Below are 16,125 nucleotides of genomic sequence, written 5' to 3'. Positions count from 1 at the left end.
TTTTGTAGGCATGTATGCCTACACACCTTACATACAATTGTCAGTAGTATCCCGGGACCTCCCCTGCCAGTATCAAAATATAGGAAGAGGTTTCCCTTTCTGGCAATAAAACAGTTGTGTTAAGATGTTAAAACAGAAACCTTTGGCAAGGAATCGTGTCTGCATTAACCACATATACCTGTGGTGAACATGCAAACAAAATAAATGCTCTGGTAGTATACGATGATGCATCGTTTCTGGAACTGATTGATCCACACAATAGACAGCTTTCTTTATAGCCTCGTCTCAAACAGTGTTAGACCAGAGGACGCCAAAAGGCGAACAGCACAAAAACAACGCACAATCAGGGCATTTACAGCTCGGGGTGACCAGATACAATATCGTGGTGCGTGGTCGTTGTGCAACATTGTAGCTGCTCACCCGAGCTATAGAGTATGATAGTTGATACACTGAACCGCCACCACCATAGCAGGATCCAGGGCAGCTGCTGGATTCGAAACCTTGAACCTCGGCAGCAAGCGGCGGACGCGTGGCCACCACAAAAGCCACAATTGATAGCCCAACAAAGTGGCTTATCGCCAAATACTCGAAACTCACGTTGATTCTAAATGTGGAGGGAAACACCTGAGGACCCGGAGAAAAATCCACGCAACCACGAGCAGAGAGACACAAACTCCAAATATCAGGCATTTTCAGGGGTTCAGGATCGAACCGACGACCTCCTGTATACCAGGCGATGTAGTTAACATCTCATAGCCATCGCGGCGCCCCAAGGGTCTAAGTGAGGAGGTTTTATCGGCCGATCGTTTCGAGGTCAAGGGGGGGGGGGGTCTCCGTTCCCCCTTTCCGGCGAGCGTGCCCCTACACCCCCGCCTCGTGCACGCTCAAGACATTCACAAGCGAGGACTTTGCCACTTTTGCAACGATTGCTAAATCGTTTCGTTTAACTTTGACCGACGAGGGGGGGGGGGAAACAAAAAAACCCACCCACACAATATCATGACACCGCATCAACCCTCGCTTCTGATGCGGCGTTATTCTCGCACTCTGGCCAGTAGCCGGAGCGGACCCTGATGGCCGGTCTCCTGATTGTCGTGGCGGCCCTGTGGGGGGTCTTGAGCCTCGCCCGGGTGCCCCTGACGGTCAGCGGTGATGTGTACCTCGACAGAGCGGTCGCACTGATGGCGAAGGTGCCGCTCATAGACGGGTGAGTCGGGGGGGGGTGAGTCGGGGGGGGGGTGAGTCGGGGGGGGGGTGAGTCGGGGGGGGGGTGAGTCGGGGGGGGGGTGAGTCGGGGGGGGGGGGTGAGTCGGGGGGGGGGGGTGAGTCGGGGGGGGGGGTGAGTCGGGGGGGGGGGTGAGTCGGGGGGGGGGGTGAGTCGGGGGGGGGGGGGTGAGTCGGGGGGGGGGGGTGAGTCGGGGGGGGGGGTGAGTCGGGGGGGGGGGTGAGTCGGGGGGGGGGGTGAGTCGGGGGGGGGGGGTGAGTCGGGGGGGGGGGGTGAGTCGGGGGGGGGGGTGAGTCGGGGGGGGGGGTGAGTCGGGGGGGGGGGTGAGTCGGGGGGGGGGGTGAGTCGGGGGGGGGGTGAGTCGGGGGGGGGGTGAGTCGGGGGGGGGGGTGAGTCGGGGGGGGGGGGGTGAGTCGGGGGGGGGGGTGAGTCGGGGGGGGGGTGAGTCGGGGGGGGGGGTGAGTCGGGGGGGGGGGTGAGTCGGGGGGGGGGGTGAGTCGGGGGGGGGGGTGAGTCGGGGGGGGGGTGAGTCGGGGGGGGGGGGGGGGGGGGTGAGTCGGGGGGGGGGGGTGAGTCGGGGGGGGGGGGTGAGTCGGGGGGGGGGGTGAGTCGGGGGGGTGCGTGGGACGGAGCGGCGAGCCACCGCCTCCGTCGTGGGCCGAGTGGAGGGAGCGAGGTCCTCACGATCCTTTGCTCAAAATCGGGAAATGTCTTCTCATATTGCTGTACTATCATATGGTACTCACTGGTATTTGTCCCGCCATCTCACTTGCGTGTACATCGTGGGACATCGTATCTCGCCAAACTTGATCATTATATCATTTATGGGGAAATGAAACCAACGATGCAAAACTTCCCATTGAAACGATGGGGGGAGAAGTTCGTAAAACCCTCCCACCTGCCTCTGTCGGCCCAGCGGTGTAAATGGGCTCACCGCAGTTCGCCAATCGACATCGCGCGAATGTGGGGTAAAGTGAGACATCTCGTGAGCGTCGAAGAGTAGACCAAATTCTCTACAGCTCCCAACAGCAGAGGCCATTCCATCAGCAGTGGCGTGAGCCAAGCAATTACAGCGCTGCACCTTTACCTTTGTATTTATGTCGTACTTCTTTCGCACCGTACGTAGCCAACAGTGCCCAGCAGAGCTGAAATCGGAGGGCTGTCGGTGCACTCAATGCTGTAAAACATTCTACTGGAATCCACCACTGGCTCCTGACCTCCAAAACCAGTGATCGATTAGGAACACGGGCAGTTGATCGGCAGTTCGCGTGTGGTGGAAAACGTGTCGGGACTACCACCAAGACACCTGGCCAGCATGGAAGAAGAGGCCAAGTATTTTTTAGAGGCCCCCCCCCCTCTCGAGTGAAGGACTCTTCTGCCGACAGTGGCGTCGCCAAGCAAATTGCAGAGCTGCGCCTTGTCCCCGTACCCTGAATCTTGGCTGCGTGGGGGGTTGCTGTTCCCTGCAGACACAACGACTTGCCGTGGCGCCTCAGGGACGTGCACAAGAATGAGATCTACGACAACGTGAACCTGAACAACATCACCACCACTCACACCAGCATGAGCCGCCTGCGTGCCGGGCGTGTCGGTGGGCAGGTGCTAACGCAACCCACCAACACCACCACCACCAACACCACCACCAACACCACCGCCATCACCAACACCACCGCCAACACCATCACCACCGCAAACACCACCACCACCGCCAACACCACCAACACCACCAACACCACCGCCACCACCGCCAACAACACCACCACCGCCAACACCACCATCACCGCCAACACCACCACAACCATCAACACCGCTAGCACCACCACCACAATCGCCAACACTAGCATCACCACCACCGCTACCACGACCACCAGCATCACCATGATCACCGCCATCAACCACAACCACCAACACCACCACCGCCACAACAGTCACCGCCAGCATCACCGCCACCGCCACCACGACCACCAGCACCAATACCACTACAAAGATGCCCCGTATAGCCTTACCAGACTTGGGGCAAGTGCTGTTAGCGAGCACCTATTAAGGCCAGCACGGCACACGAGGGGGTGGGTGGCCAGCACCACGTGATTAGCCACTTTATTGAGCGATCATTCGTGATATCCAGGTCGCTTCTGACAAAGAGCTACGAAGCTCAGTGGGCCTTACCTGGTAAAACAAAAATTGTTTCATAGCTTACAATTTTACTTAAAAAAAATTGTCACCATGAGAATTGGTGATGCTTTCCTGACAAAACAAGCCGCAATTCGTCGTTGTCTTTGTCCACCCGTCGGAGCAGTTCTGGGCCGTGTACACGCCGTGCGACACGGCCGGGCGGGACGCCGTCCGCTACTCCCTGGAGCAGATCGACGTCGTCCACAGGATGGTGAAGGAGTACGCGGACACGCTCACCCTCGTCACCTCGTCTACTGGTACCTACTCAGTCACGCTCACCCTCGTCACCTCGTCTACCGGTACCTACTCGGACACGATCACCTTCGTCACCTCGTCTACTGGTACCCTACTCAGTCACGCTCACCCTCGTCACCTCGTCTACCGGTACCTACTCAGACACGCTCACCCTCGTCACCTCGTCTACCGGTACCTACACAGTCACGCTCACCCTCGTCACCTCGTCTACTGGTACCTACTCAGTCACGCTCACCCTCGTCACCTCGTCTACCGGTACCTACTCGGACACGATCACCTTCGTCACCTCGTCTACTGGTACCCTACTCAGTCACGCTCACCCTCGTCACCTCGTTCTACCGGTACCTACTCAGACACGCTCACCCTCGTCACCTCGTCTACCGGTACCTACACAGTCACGCTCACCCTCGTCACCTCGTCTACTGGTACCTACTCAGTCACGCTCACCCTCGTCACCTCGTCTACCGGTACCTACTCGGACACGATCACCTTCGTCACCTCGTCTACTGGTACCCTACTCAGTCACGCTCACCCTCGTCACCTCGTCTACCGGTACCTACTCAGACACGCTCACCCTCGTCACCTCGTCTACCGGTACCTACACAGTCACGCTCACCCTCGTCACCTCGTCTACTGGTACCTACTCAGTCACGCTCACCCTCGTCACCTCGTCTACTGGTACCTACTCAGTCACGCTCACCCTCGTCACCTCGTCTACCGGTACCTACACAGTCACGATCACCCTCGTCACCTCGTCTACTGGTACCTACTCAGACACGCTCACCCTCGTCACCTCGTCTACCGGTACCTACTCGGACACGATCACCCTCGTCACCTCGTCTACCGGTACCTGCTCAGTCACGATCACCCTCGTCACCTCGTCTACTGGTACCTACTCAGTCACGATCACCCTCGTCACCTCGTCTACTGGTACCTACTCAGTCACGATCACCCTCGTCACCTCGTCTACTGGTACCCTACTCAGTCACGATCACCCTCGTCACCTCGTCTACTGGTACCTACACAGTCACGATCACCCTCGTCACCTCGTCTACTGGTACCTACTCAGTCACGATCACCCTCGTCACCTCGTCTACTGGTACCTACTCAGACACGATCACCTTCGTCACCTCGTCTACTGGTACTGGCCGAGCCGAATCGATACACATGCATCAGCTCGTCATCATCATCCCTCCCTCTGAAGTCGATAAATGAGTACCACTTTGTGGGGAAGTCGACAGTGGTTGTCCTATGTTTAGCAAGTGGTCGTCTTATCATCGCTGGTTGAATAGCTCGTCCCGGCCATAGGAATATGGAATTTCCACCACTGGCTCTGAAATTAGATTAGTATCGGTGCCCGTTTGAGCTGGAAACCACTTTGAATGTGTTTTTATACTCCACAGAGACTCACACAGAGACAAATAGACTCACACAGAGCCAAATAGACTCACACAGAGACAGACTCACACAGATCCACAGAGACTCACACAGACCGAGTTGTCTGTGATTAGAACCTTGCTGCAGTGGCCATCGAACAGACGGTCACTGCATCGCGCGCTTTCAGATGCGTCTCTGAGGCCATCTGGAATGCTCTTTTTTCCGATATCGGGATACCAATGGAGCTATGCACTTTAAACTCATCTACATTGATAACTCGTTATTTAGAAGTGTTTTCTGTGTTTATTTTGTTGTCCTTTCCCCGCACCTCCGATTAACAAGGTCGGCTTCGTACGGTGCTGTGGCCCTTTGGGTTCTAGCTCGCTTCAAGACTCACCTTTACTGCCGCCACTATTATATTTGTGGTCAGCCAAGTCACGCTCGTGTATCGTGTGGGTCGAGTCGAATGAGAGTAATGGATATCATCACATCCGAGGCGATTTCAGAGGGTTGGTCCGTCTTTCATTGTTCCACAAGCTCCTCCTGCCCGCTTCCACACCAACGCGTGCATCTGCGCCACGCGGGGTGCTGACAGGTTACAGCCTTGCACGACACACCCCAGGACGACTCCTCTGTCCCCACACCTGAGGCTACGCGTCCCCACACAAACACCCCCCCCCCCCCCCACTTAGGGCACGTTTAGCCCGAGCTGGCGTTCACCGCCCACTGCTGAGCGACACGTTCACAAGGCCGCCGACTTGCAGGCGACGCGAGACGTCGTCACTCGCTCTGGGCCAACCCCGGCCTGCCGCGTGCTCCGAGTAGAGTAGGAGGAGGTGGAGAGCCGGGCCCCTGCCGGCCCCTGCCGGCCCCTGGCCGCCCCAGCTCTCCACAGCAGGCGGCGTCAGAGGCAGCCTCCCCTGCCCGTGCCTGCTCCCCACCGGGTGTCCACTGACACTCACAGGGACTGCGACACCAAAGCCCTGGGGCATTGTGGCAATAGATCGACTTTAATGTCCCCACTAAACCTCTAAAGTCCTGTCGAGCTGCTACTTACAGCTGGACGCTTGGAGGAGGTTTGCGGGGACCGCTCCTGTTCCCTGCTGCCTGGAGCTCGCGAGCAGATAGAGCTGGGGTCAAACTCCAGCCACCCACCGCTGTGTGGGGGGGGGGGGTGTGGGGGGGGTGTGTGTGGGGGGGGGGTGTGTGGGGGGGTGTGTGGGGGGGGATGTGTGTCATCTCGGTCATCTCAGTCAGTCGACCCGTGGCACCTGCTGGGTCTGCCCCGTGATCTTCTGCCAACGGGCGTTCGACACTTCACGTGGCCTCAAGGTGCACATGGCCTGGCACAAGCGTCGTGGTGACGTCACCGCCACTTAGTGGCGAATGGCGGTTGTTGTTGTATGTGTGTGTGTGGGGGGGGTCCCTATTTATAAAACAGCGCTGCACTAATGGTGATTGACACTGTTTGTTGCAGGTGTCTCTAATTTCCATCAATAGCTTTCCCTATTACAGGTGGACCCCACCCTCCATTGTGTTCTACCTTGATACTTATTGGTGCAATGTGACGTCATCTCCGCCCTTGGGGAGTCAATGCTCCGCTGGCTCTCGCCACACGTGGTACACTGGGAGCTGCTTCCTCGAGTCCACACACTCCCCAGGGCTCACCTTGGCTCCAGAAATCTGCTCCTACATTGTCACAACCCTTCAATACCCTCACGTGATATTGATATGGCTGGAGGGCCACGACTCATCCCGTCACTATTATTCTCCAGTCTAGCCCGGTCTATTTGGAGCAAAGATTGGTGGTCAGTTTCCAAGAAACTTTTTCCCATCGAAATATATCTGGAATTTCGATTTAAAGCTTTCGTGACTGCAGGGATTCGTCTTCTTGGTTCTTTTGGTAAAGTCACGTAGAAGGGAAATAATAAAATAATACAAATAAAACATAATAAAATAATTCTCACGACGTTTCGGCCACAACGCAAGCAGCCGTCCTCCGGTGAAGAACAGGTCTGTCGGGAAGACAACGTCTGAATGGGCACCGACCAAGCTTGGCAAAGTATATTTAAGCTGGGTTGGAGGGGGGAAGGGGCGCCTTGACAAAGGAATTTTCATATCAAGAGAAATTTAGCATATTTATGGGAAATGCAGATATGGGATTAGTCACTACTTGTGGAATGCGTAGGAGGTGGGGGGGTTTTCAAAGTCATATTATGCCCGTGCATTATGCAGTATGCAGGATTAGCAGCATCAAAGGGAGGGAGTAAGGGTTAGCAGTAATAGAGGGGAAGGAATTTAAACTTGCAGCGGAGCAAAGAATCCATTCCCTGCGGAGAATAAAAGATATATAGTCAATGCCAGTGAGTGGACTGCGGTCTGAAAGTCACCGTAAACGTGAACACAATCAGTTAAGATCCGAAATGGTTTATTATTGAACGCTGCTGTCATGAACTCAGATCCGCGGTGTCGTAGTCCGGTGTGCCAACCGCTGCGCCACCACTTCCCCATACACTTGCATGAGTCCATGGGCAAGTGTTGACACAGACAGAATTACCACACAGACCGCACACACAGACAAAGATCCCCCGTACAGCCTTTAACACACTCTTGGGGTAAGTGCTGTTGGTTTGGGGCAAGTGCTGTTAGCGAGCACCTATCGAGGCCAAACTGGCATACGAAGGTGTGGGTGGCCCAAACCACGTCCTGCCACCTTTGTCTCCCCAGTGCTGATGCTTTGCAGACCACACCAGGTACTTATTTAAGGTTGAGTCATCCTAAGGAAGGCCCAGGACCGGTGCAAATTTTAAAAGTAATCTAAACTTGTTTTTATTTTACCAGGTAAAGCGCACTGAGCTGTAAAGCTCTTTTTCAGCTTCTCTGCAATATGGTGGCGAGATGTTAACTACCTCGCCTGGTATACAGGAGGTCATGGGTTCGATCCCGACTCTTAACACATGCTGTATATTTGGAGTTTGCGGTGTCACCCCGTGGTCGCGAGCAGCATTTTTCTCTGGGTCCTCTGCTTTTTCCCCTCCACATTTAGAATCAACGTCACCACGCGGTTAGAGTCTTTGGCCACTGTTATACATTTCCACGTGATGATGATGGTGATGATAAGTCGCTTCGTTGGGCTATCATTTGTGATGGCCAGCTCGCTTTCTGAAAAAGAGCTCCACAGCTCAGTGGGCCTTACCTGGTAAAACAAAACATTGTGAAAGCTTTAAATCGAAATCGTGATTATACTCAAGAAGCGGACGAACCTCGTGTCCCCCCCCCCTCTCGCCCCGCGGGATCAGAGCTGCGTGAGGCGTTCTCCAGCAAGAAGGTGGCGAGCCTCATCGGCCTGGAGGGCGCCCATGGGGTGGACAGCAGCCTGGCCGTGCTGCGGATGTTCTACTCGCTGGGCGTGCGCTACATGACGCTCACGCACAACTGCAACACGCCCTGGTAAGCCACAAAGACAAAGATCCCCGTGTAGCCTCAACAGACTGTTGTGGCAAGTGCTGTTAGCGAGTAGCACCTATGAACCCTGGGACGGCACACGAGGGGGTGGGTGGCCAGCACCACGCCCGGCCGCCTTTGTCTCCCGAGTGGCGATGTTTACACACCGCACCAGGTACTCATTTGAGGCTGAGTCACCACGTACGTACGCACGCAAATGAGAACGATTCTTATGTCCATGTCCAGGACGCTTGCTCTAAAGCCTCAGGAGCTCAGACGTCTTAGTACAACAACAATTTCTGACTTTAGGCTTTCATATATTTTTCTATTTAATGATGTCCATTTAGCCAAGATGATGGTATTCGTTGCGTTTAATGCGACATGAAAACACGTAACAGGTGCAGCCGTGGGTCCCTCCACCGACTCCCACCTCTAAAATAGCAAACGACACAAACTCTCTCCTGAAGCCTTCTCGTCGTGTCAAGCAGACCTCGACATTGGCCTCGAGCTCCTGAGCCACATTGCCGTACGCCAGAATGGAATGTACCATTTGGTGTGAGTAATCACGTTTAGTTCATGATAAAGGTTTTTGGGTTAGATCGCGTAAGTATAAATGTGTCGAAACTCTCCACCACCCGACACAGCCAATTAGTAAGGGATTTGTCACGTAAACAAAACCCCAAACAGTGACGACTTCAGCCCACCGGTGTGTTGGAGAGTACATCCACAACATTTACAATTTGAGCGTCAAAGGTTTGACCCTTTATGTTTTTCGTCGAGGCCACGTGCTAGTTTCGTGCCAAAATTCTTGCCAAGAAACGTTTTATATATATTTAAACAGTGCCAGCGTCCTTTGTGTAGCAAACTGCATCTCTCACGATCGTAGAGAAACCAGAGACGAGCGGCAATACAGCAGCAGCCGCCGGGCGGCGAGGACACGGCACTACCAACAATTGTCCAAGCTCTGCAGTCCTCTACACATCAAGATGTTTTCAGCCAATTAACGAGTGCTAATGCATCACATCTTGTCCCAACCATTCCTTCGCCTTGCTACAATCTAGCCAAGGGCACCCCCCCCCAATGGCAGCTGTCCCTCTGCAGCACAAGGTGTCTGCAGCGCCGGCCTGCAAAGAGGGGTTAGGTTCAATCATTGATTTTTGGGTTAGGCCACGTCAATTACCTGGTCAAATCTGTGTCCTCAAGACCCCTCCCCACCAAGCACACCCGAACAACGAGAGACGAGCCGAAAGTGCCCGGCATGGCGAGATATTATCTCTCCCGCCGCTTGGTGAGCAGGAGGTTGTGGGCTCGATCCCGACCCTGACTCGTTGTATATTTGCGTTTGCAGTGTACTCCCCGTGGTTGCGTGAATTATTCTCCGTGTCCTCTGGTTTTTTTTCCTACACATTTAGAAACATGCATTTAGATTATATGTCTGCTGCTATCAAATGTCACGTGATAAGCCACTTCGTTGGGCTATCATTTGTGGGCAGGTCGCTTCTGAAAAAAATCTACATAGCTCAGTGTGCCTTACCTAGCAAAATAAAAAATATTTAAAGTTGTTTCTAGTTTAGTTCCACTGTGCACGTGCGGTGTGTCCCAGGTCCGAGTCGTGGCGGGTGGATGGTGGGAAGGAAGAACCGACATCGTTCGACGGCCTCACCAATTTTGGAAGGTACGAGGGGTTAGCGGATTTATGTAACCTTGGCGACGATGATGACAATGCTACCACTTTGGCGATGATGACAATGCTGATTACGATAACGATGTTGACGATATAGAATTCAGCGGTGGCCAACTGGCGTCTCCCGAGCTCCGTGCCGCTCCTTAATCCACCACAAGTGGCTCTATCGAAGGGGACATAACGTAGAACGCGCTGTCACAGTAGCAAAGAATAATGGATGTCTCCCATGCTGTGCCGAAAACTGTCAACATCTATACACTACACATCTCTGCACTACACTATACACTACACTATACACTACACTATACACTACACATCTCTACACTACACATCTCTACACTACACTATACACTACACATCTCTACACTACACATCTCTACACTACACTATACACTACACATCTCTACACTACACATATATACACTACACATTTATACACTACACATCTATACACTACACATCTCTACACGTGACTCTGGCTCTGCTTCAGATTGGCCACCCATAGTATAGACGATGACCATGATGATGGCGATAATGATTATGACGCCGCTGCTACTGCCGACGACAACGATGACAATGACAATGTTGACAATGTGCGTGTAACTCCTTTCGCACTGTACGTAGCCAACCGTGCTAACCGGAGACGCGGACAACAACAACAATGATGGCGGTGATGATGACTGCGTAATGGTCTCTGTCTGGCCGTGGCCGCCCCCGCAGGAAGTGGTGCTGGAGATGAACCGGCTGGGCATGCTGGTGGACCTGTCACACACGTCTCGCGCCACGGCCATGCGGGCGCTCGCCGTCACCGCGGCGCCCGTCATCTTCAGCCACTCCAACGCCCACGCGGTGTGCGGGCACGGGCGCAACGTGGACGACGAAGTCCTCCAGAAGCTGGTGAGGGGGGGGGGGGAGCACCAACGCTCCCCGCGTGCACTCGATAGCGATGACGAGTTCTGACTCGTAACGCGTGGCCGCCGCGCGGTTCGTTCGCTCGCTCTCCAATTGGTGTTACGAGGAACCACAAGGCGAGCGGGAAAGGATAGCCAGGCGGTGAGCCGGCACCAAATCCAACCCCCCTCCCCCCTCCCCAAGATCTGCGGTCCTCTGTATATTAAGATGTTGTCGTACGTCTTCACTTACATGTACGTCATCGGAACGGGAAAGGGTTAAAGTCGCTCCTTGACCCCTGAAGCGTTGGTTCTCATCGCCAAAGTTAAAGGCAAACCCTGTGGCCAGTTTCCTCTTGGGCGAGTCCCTAATATCAACACAAGTTTACACTCAGAACGTTGCTTGTCATGTTGCAGGGTTGCCTCGACGAGAATTATTCCTGCACCCCCCCCCCCCCCACCCGTGTTACAGACAGAAGAACACGACGGGGTTAATGCAGGGGTCAGCGACCGAAATAACGAGAATATCCAATAATTGTTTTGGATTTGGTAAATAAACTCAATATTTCAAGAGCAACAAAATGCACGTGCATAACGTCACGAAGCGGCCCTTAAAGAGCCGCATGCGGCTCCAGGGCACACAGGTTGTCGACCCCCGAGGCTAATGCATGGACGCCCTCAACCGTCGCTGCTGGAAAGCTTGAAAGCGCTCCTGGCGCTCACGGCTGCGAGTTTGTGTTGAGAGCCTACGGTTCTCAATTGCTGACCGTGTTCGCAGAAAATCAACGGTGGGATCATCATGGTCAACTTTTACCCCAACTTCGTCTCGTGCAAGGACACCGCCACGCTCTCCGAAGTGGTTGGTGAGTAGCAGTGACCACGGATATTTTATTATCCTCATGCCCCATGGTGGAAAGTGCATTTTGCAATTCTTCATTATCCACTGCTACCTCTCTGGCTTATTTATAAACGCCAGGCGCTGAAATGTTTGCAACGTCATAATCGTCCCCGTGGCTAGGAGATGTTAACTACCTCACCTCGTATACAGGAGGTCGTGGGTTTGATCCCGACCGTGACACCTGTATTTATGGAGTTTGCATGTTTTCCCCGTGGTCACGTGGATTTTCAATCGCCATTCAGAATCAACATCACGCGTTTAGAGTATTTGACTCCTGCTTTAGAATTTCCATGCAATAAGCCACTTCGTTGAGCTATCAGTTGTGGCCAGGTCGCTTCTGAAAAAGAGCTATACAGCTTGATGGAGCTTACCTGGTTCCATAAAAAAAATGTTTAGTTTTTATTCTACTTTCAACGCAAAACAACCCAAATGTCAGTTCTTGTCTGTTTTTCATTTCCGACGCTCACAGAATAATTGTGCACATTCCTCTCCGCCCACAGGCCACATGGAGCACATCAAAAAGCACATCGGAGTGGATCACATCGGCATTGGGAGTGACTTTGACGGCTACGATGGGTAAAAAGACAAAGATCACCTTTATAGCCTTAAAAGACTGTTGGGGCAAGTGCTGTTAACGAGTAGCACTTATGAATGGGTGGGTGGTTTATCAGTTTATATATATTTGGTCGGAGCACGGAAGCCCACGTTGTATTGCATAACTAATTATAATAAACAGTGTACTATTTGTATTTTTCCACGTAAGACCCTCTGAGCTATATAGATATTTTTCAGAAGCGACCTGGCCACAACTGATAGATCAACGAAGTGGCTTATTGCATGGAAATTTAAAGCAGGAGCTAAACACTCTAAACGCGTGATGTTGATTCTAAATGTGAAGGGGAAAAAACCGAAGGACCCAGAGAAAAATCCACATGACCCCCACGGGGAGAGAGACACGCAAACTCCAACTATACAGCAGCAGGCGTCATAGTTTAGTTGAAATGTAAAAATTGTAGGCCTGACCCTGTTGGCTCAACGTCGTGGCGTGGTGCAGGGGCACGGAGGGGCTGGAGGACGTCTCCAAGTACCCGCAGCTCATCGCCGAGCTGCTCCGGAGAGGCTGGGCCGACAGCGACGTCTCCAAGCTGCTGGGGGAGAACATACTGCGCGTGCTGGCCCAGGCCGAGGAGGTGAGAAGGCGCCGTCGTCTGGAGGCCACGTGGTGGTGGTGGTGGTGGCGGTGGTGGTGGTGGTGGTGGCGGTGATGGCGGCGGTGGTGGTGGCGGTGATGGTGGCGGTGATGGCGGTGGTGGTGGTGGTGGAGGTAGCGGCGGTGGTGGTGGTGGCGGTGGTGGCGGTGGTGGCGGTGGCGGCGGTGGAGGTGGCGGTGGTGGCGGCGGTGGCGATGGCGGTGGTGGCAGTGGTGGTGGCGGTGGCGGTGATGGCGGTGGTGGTGGCGGTGATGGCGGTGGTGGTGGTGGTGGCGGTGGCGGCGGTGGTGGCGGTGGTGGTGGTGGCGGTGGTGGTGGTGGCGGTGGTGGCGGTGGCGGTGGTGGCAGTGGTAGTGATGGCGGTGGTGCAGTGGTGGTGGCGGTGGCGGCGGTGGTGGCGCCAGTTGGCGCAGGGGTTGATCCCGTTTCAACGGTCGCTGTATCACATATGTACCTACGTTGAACTCGTGGTCCACCTCAAACCCCCCCCCCCCAAAAAAAAAAACCTAAAAAACCCTAATAAACTAAAAAAACCTTGTCCACCGCACAAACGATGGCAGTAGATGCGGATCCCTGATGCACAAATGGAAAATGTTAAACTCTCCAGGAGTAGTGTGCGACTGTGGTCATCCAGAACAGGCCATACAACGTCTAGCGACGCAATGCCCCGATCCACAAATACGGAGGAGACATCACGGCGATTCACTCCGCTCCTCCTGACGCGCTGATCTGGCTCGAGACCACCTGAATGTCGCATTGTGGTTGTTGCTCTGCCTCGACATCAGCCGGACGGAAGAAAAATAAGATGTTGAACCTCTAATCGAAGGTGCAGGGGAAGGACATCGAATTAAACACAAAAAGCAGTCCTAAAGAAATACGTTTGTCAATCTGGATGATGATTTAAAAGTGCACAGCTCCAGTGGCTTGCTAATATCGGAAGGGAGAGCGTTCCAGACGGCCGCAGAACCGCATCTGAAAGTGCTGTGCGATGCGGTGGTGTGCAGCGGCTTCAGTTCAAGTTCAGTTTGCCACATCAGGGTTGTAACTGTAGTGCCACTACATAACCAGGCTCAACACAAGATTACGTGCTAACTTGGCTATCAAAACTTTGATGGTGCTGTTTGTTTCTGCTCGCTTGGCGTTTTTGGCCATCGGGATTGCGCTCAGTAGCTGGTTGGCAGGGGGGCGGCAGTGGCAACACTGCGTGGGTGCGCTGTGTGGTCGTGCTGCATGGCTACACTGCGTGGTCGTGCTGCATGGCTACACTGCGTGGGGTGCTTTGTGTGGTCGTGCTGCATGGCTACACTGCGTGGGTGCGCTGCGTGGCTACACTGCGTGGGTGTGCTGCATGGCTACACTGCGTGGGTGTGCTGCATGGCTACACTGCGTGGCTACACTGCGTGGGTGTGCTGCATGGCTACACTGCGTGGGTGCGCTGCATGGCTACACTGCGTGGCTACACTGCGTGGGTGCGCTGCATGGCTACACTGCGTGGCTACACTGCGTGGGTGCGCTGCATGGCTACACTGCGTGGCTACACTGCGTGGGTGCGCTGCATGGCTACACTGCGTGGCTACACTGCGTGGGTGCGCTGCGTGGCTACACTGCGTGGGTGCGCTGCGTGGCTACACTGCGTGGGTGCGCTGCGTGGCTACACTGCGTGGGTGCGCTGCATGGCTACACTGCGTGGCTACACTGCGTGGGTGCGCTGCATGGCTACACTGCGTGGCTACACTGCGTGGGTGCGCTGCATGGCTACACTGCATGGCTACACTGCGTGGTCGTGCTGCATGGCTACACTGCGTGGTCGTGCTGCATGGCTACACTGCGTGGGTGCGCTGCATGGCTGCACTGCGTGGCTACACTGCGTGGGTGCGCTGCGTGGTCACGTTGCTCTTGACCGTCCTGCAGGTGCGGGATCTCTTAAAAATGTCGAGGCCGGACGAAACCAACATTCCGCAGGGCGAGGTGCGAAACGACTGTCGCACAGACCACGGCGTCGCTGAGCAGCAGCAGCAGGAGGAGGAGGAGGCGTTAGACGGACGAGGAAACATCGCGAGTGGCCACGTCGTCTGCACCGTGGCCCCCGTTCTGCTGCTGCTGCTGCTGCTCCAGTGAAGAGGGTGGCGGAGTGGAGCAGCCCTTTTCCAAAATTAATATTAAGAGTGATATTTCCTATTTTGAATGTAATCGTTATTTTTGGTCTGGATTTAGCGCATTAAAGAACACGCAGTAACGGAGGCCTGTGAACTCCTTCCTTGAGACAACACATTCCATAGAAGCACCCCCTGCTGCCTCGCTCTCCCACAAAGATACCTGGAGGTTCATTATCCACAAGCCTTCGCTGGGAAAAGTTATAAAATTGGATTGACCACCACCTCATCGGAATATTTTCAGACATCATGGTAGTAAACGTTAACTTGATAGAATGTTACATGATGATGTAGCTCAGGTAAACAGGTTTAACATCACTCTTTTGTATATTTTCATTAACAATTACTATTACGCCATACGGTCTGGGATAAGCATGTAAACCTTAATGATAATGCAAGGAGTGACCCAGGGAATTTCTGAAAAGCAAGGGAGGACCCATGGCAAAACACCATCGACTCGCTGCGCACCCGAGGGGAAACACAGGGCAAAGCGACGAGAATGTCCCTTGCCGTATCACTCTCTGAATTAAACAAACCCTGGTGCCTGGAAAGTTGGCATGAAACATTCACAACACACTGTTTAAACTCCTGTTGTTGTCCATCATCCTACATCTGTGTCCAAGTAGTGCCACTTCCCTTCTCATCGCTACCTGCATCATCGGCTTCTCTTCTTCTATGCTGCAACCTTTTTTTCTTACTTCTACGTTGATCAACTCTTTGGGTCCATCTGAGATGCAAGTTGCCTTCTGTCGTGAGACATTTCGAGACATTTCGAGTGCCAACATGGGCCAGCTGTACGCGACGCAATGCCGCCAT

At 54.2% G+C, this 16,125-nt stretch overlaps 1 protein-coding gene across 1 annotated transcript; it reads left to right on the top strand.

Annotated features, from left to right (window-relative positions):
• Positions 1-1,010: 1,010 nt before the first annotated feature.
• On the top strand, positions 1,011-15,329 carry LOC133358071 (dipeptidase 1-like). The gene is made up of 10 exons (XM_061576362.1): positions 1,011-1,207; positions 2,695-2,824; positions 3,522-3,654; positions 8,329-8,479; positions 10,077-10,147; positions 10,876-11,054; positions 11,826-11,910; positions 12,446-12,521; positions 13,000-13,135; positions 15,068-15,329. Exons 1-10 carry the CDS (start codon positions 1,074-1,076, stop codon positions 15,272-15,274), a joined length of 1,302 nt encoding a protein of 433 aa, XP_061432346.1. The 5' UTR covers positions 1,011-1,073; the 3' UTR covers positions 15,275-15,329.
• Positions 15,330-16,125: the final 796 nt, after the last annotated feature.

Source organism: Lethenteron reissneri, chromosome 60 (assembly GCF_015708825.2).
Source record: "Lethenteron reissneri isolate LAM-NWPU_2019-01 chromosome 60, ASM1570882v1, whole genome shotgun sequence".
NCBI lineage: Eukaryota > Metazoa > Chordata > Hyperoartia > Petromyzontiformes > Petromyzontidae > Lethenteron > Lethenteron reissneri.
Note: the sequence above shows the minus strand (reverse complement) of the source record. Positions and strands in the feature narration are given on the sequence as shown.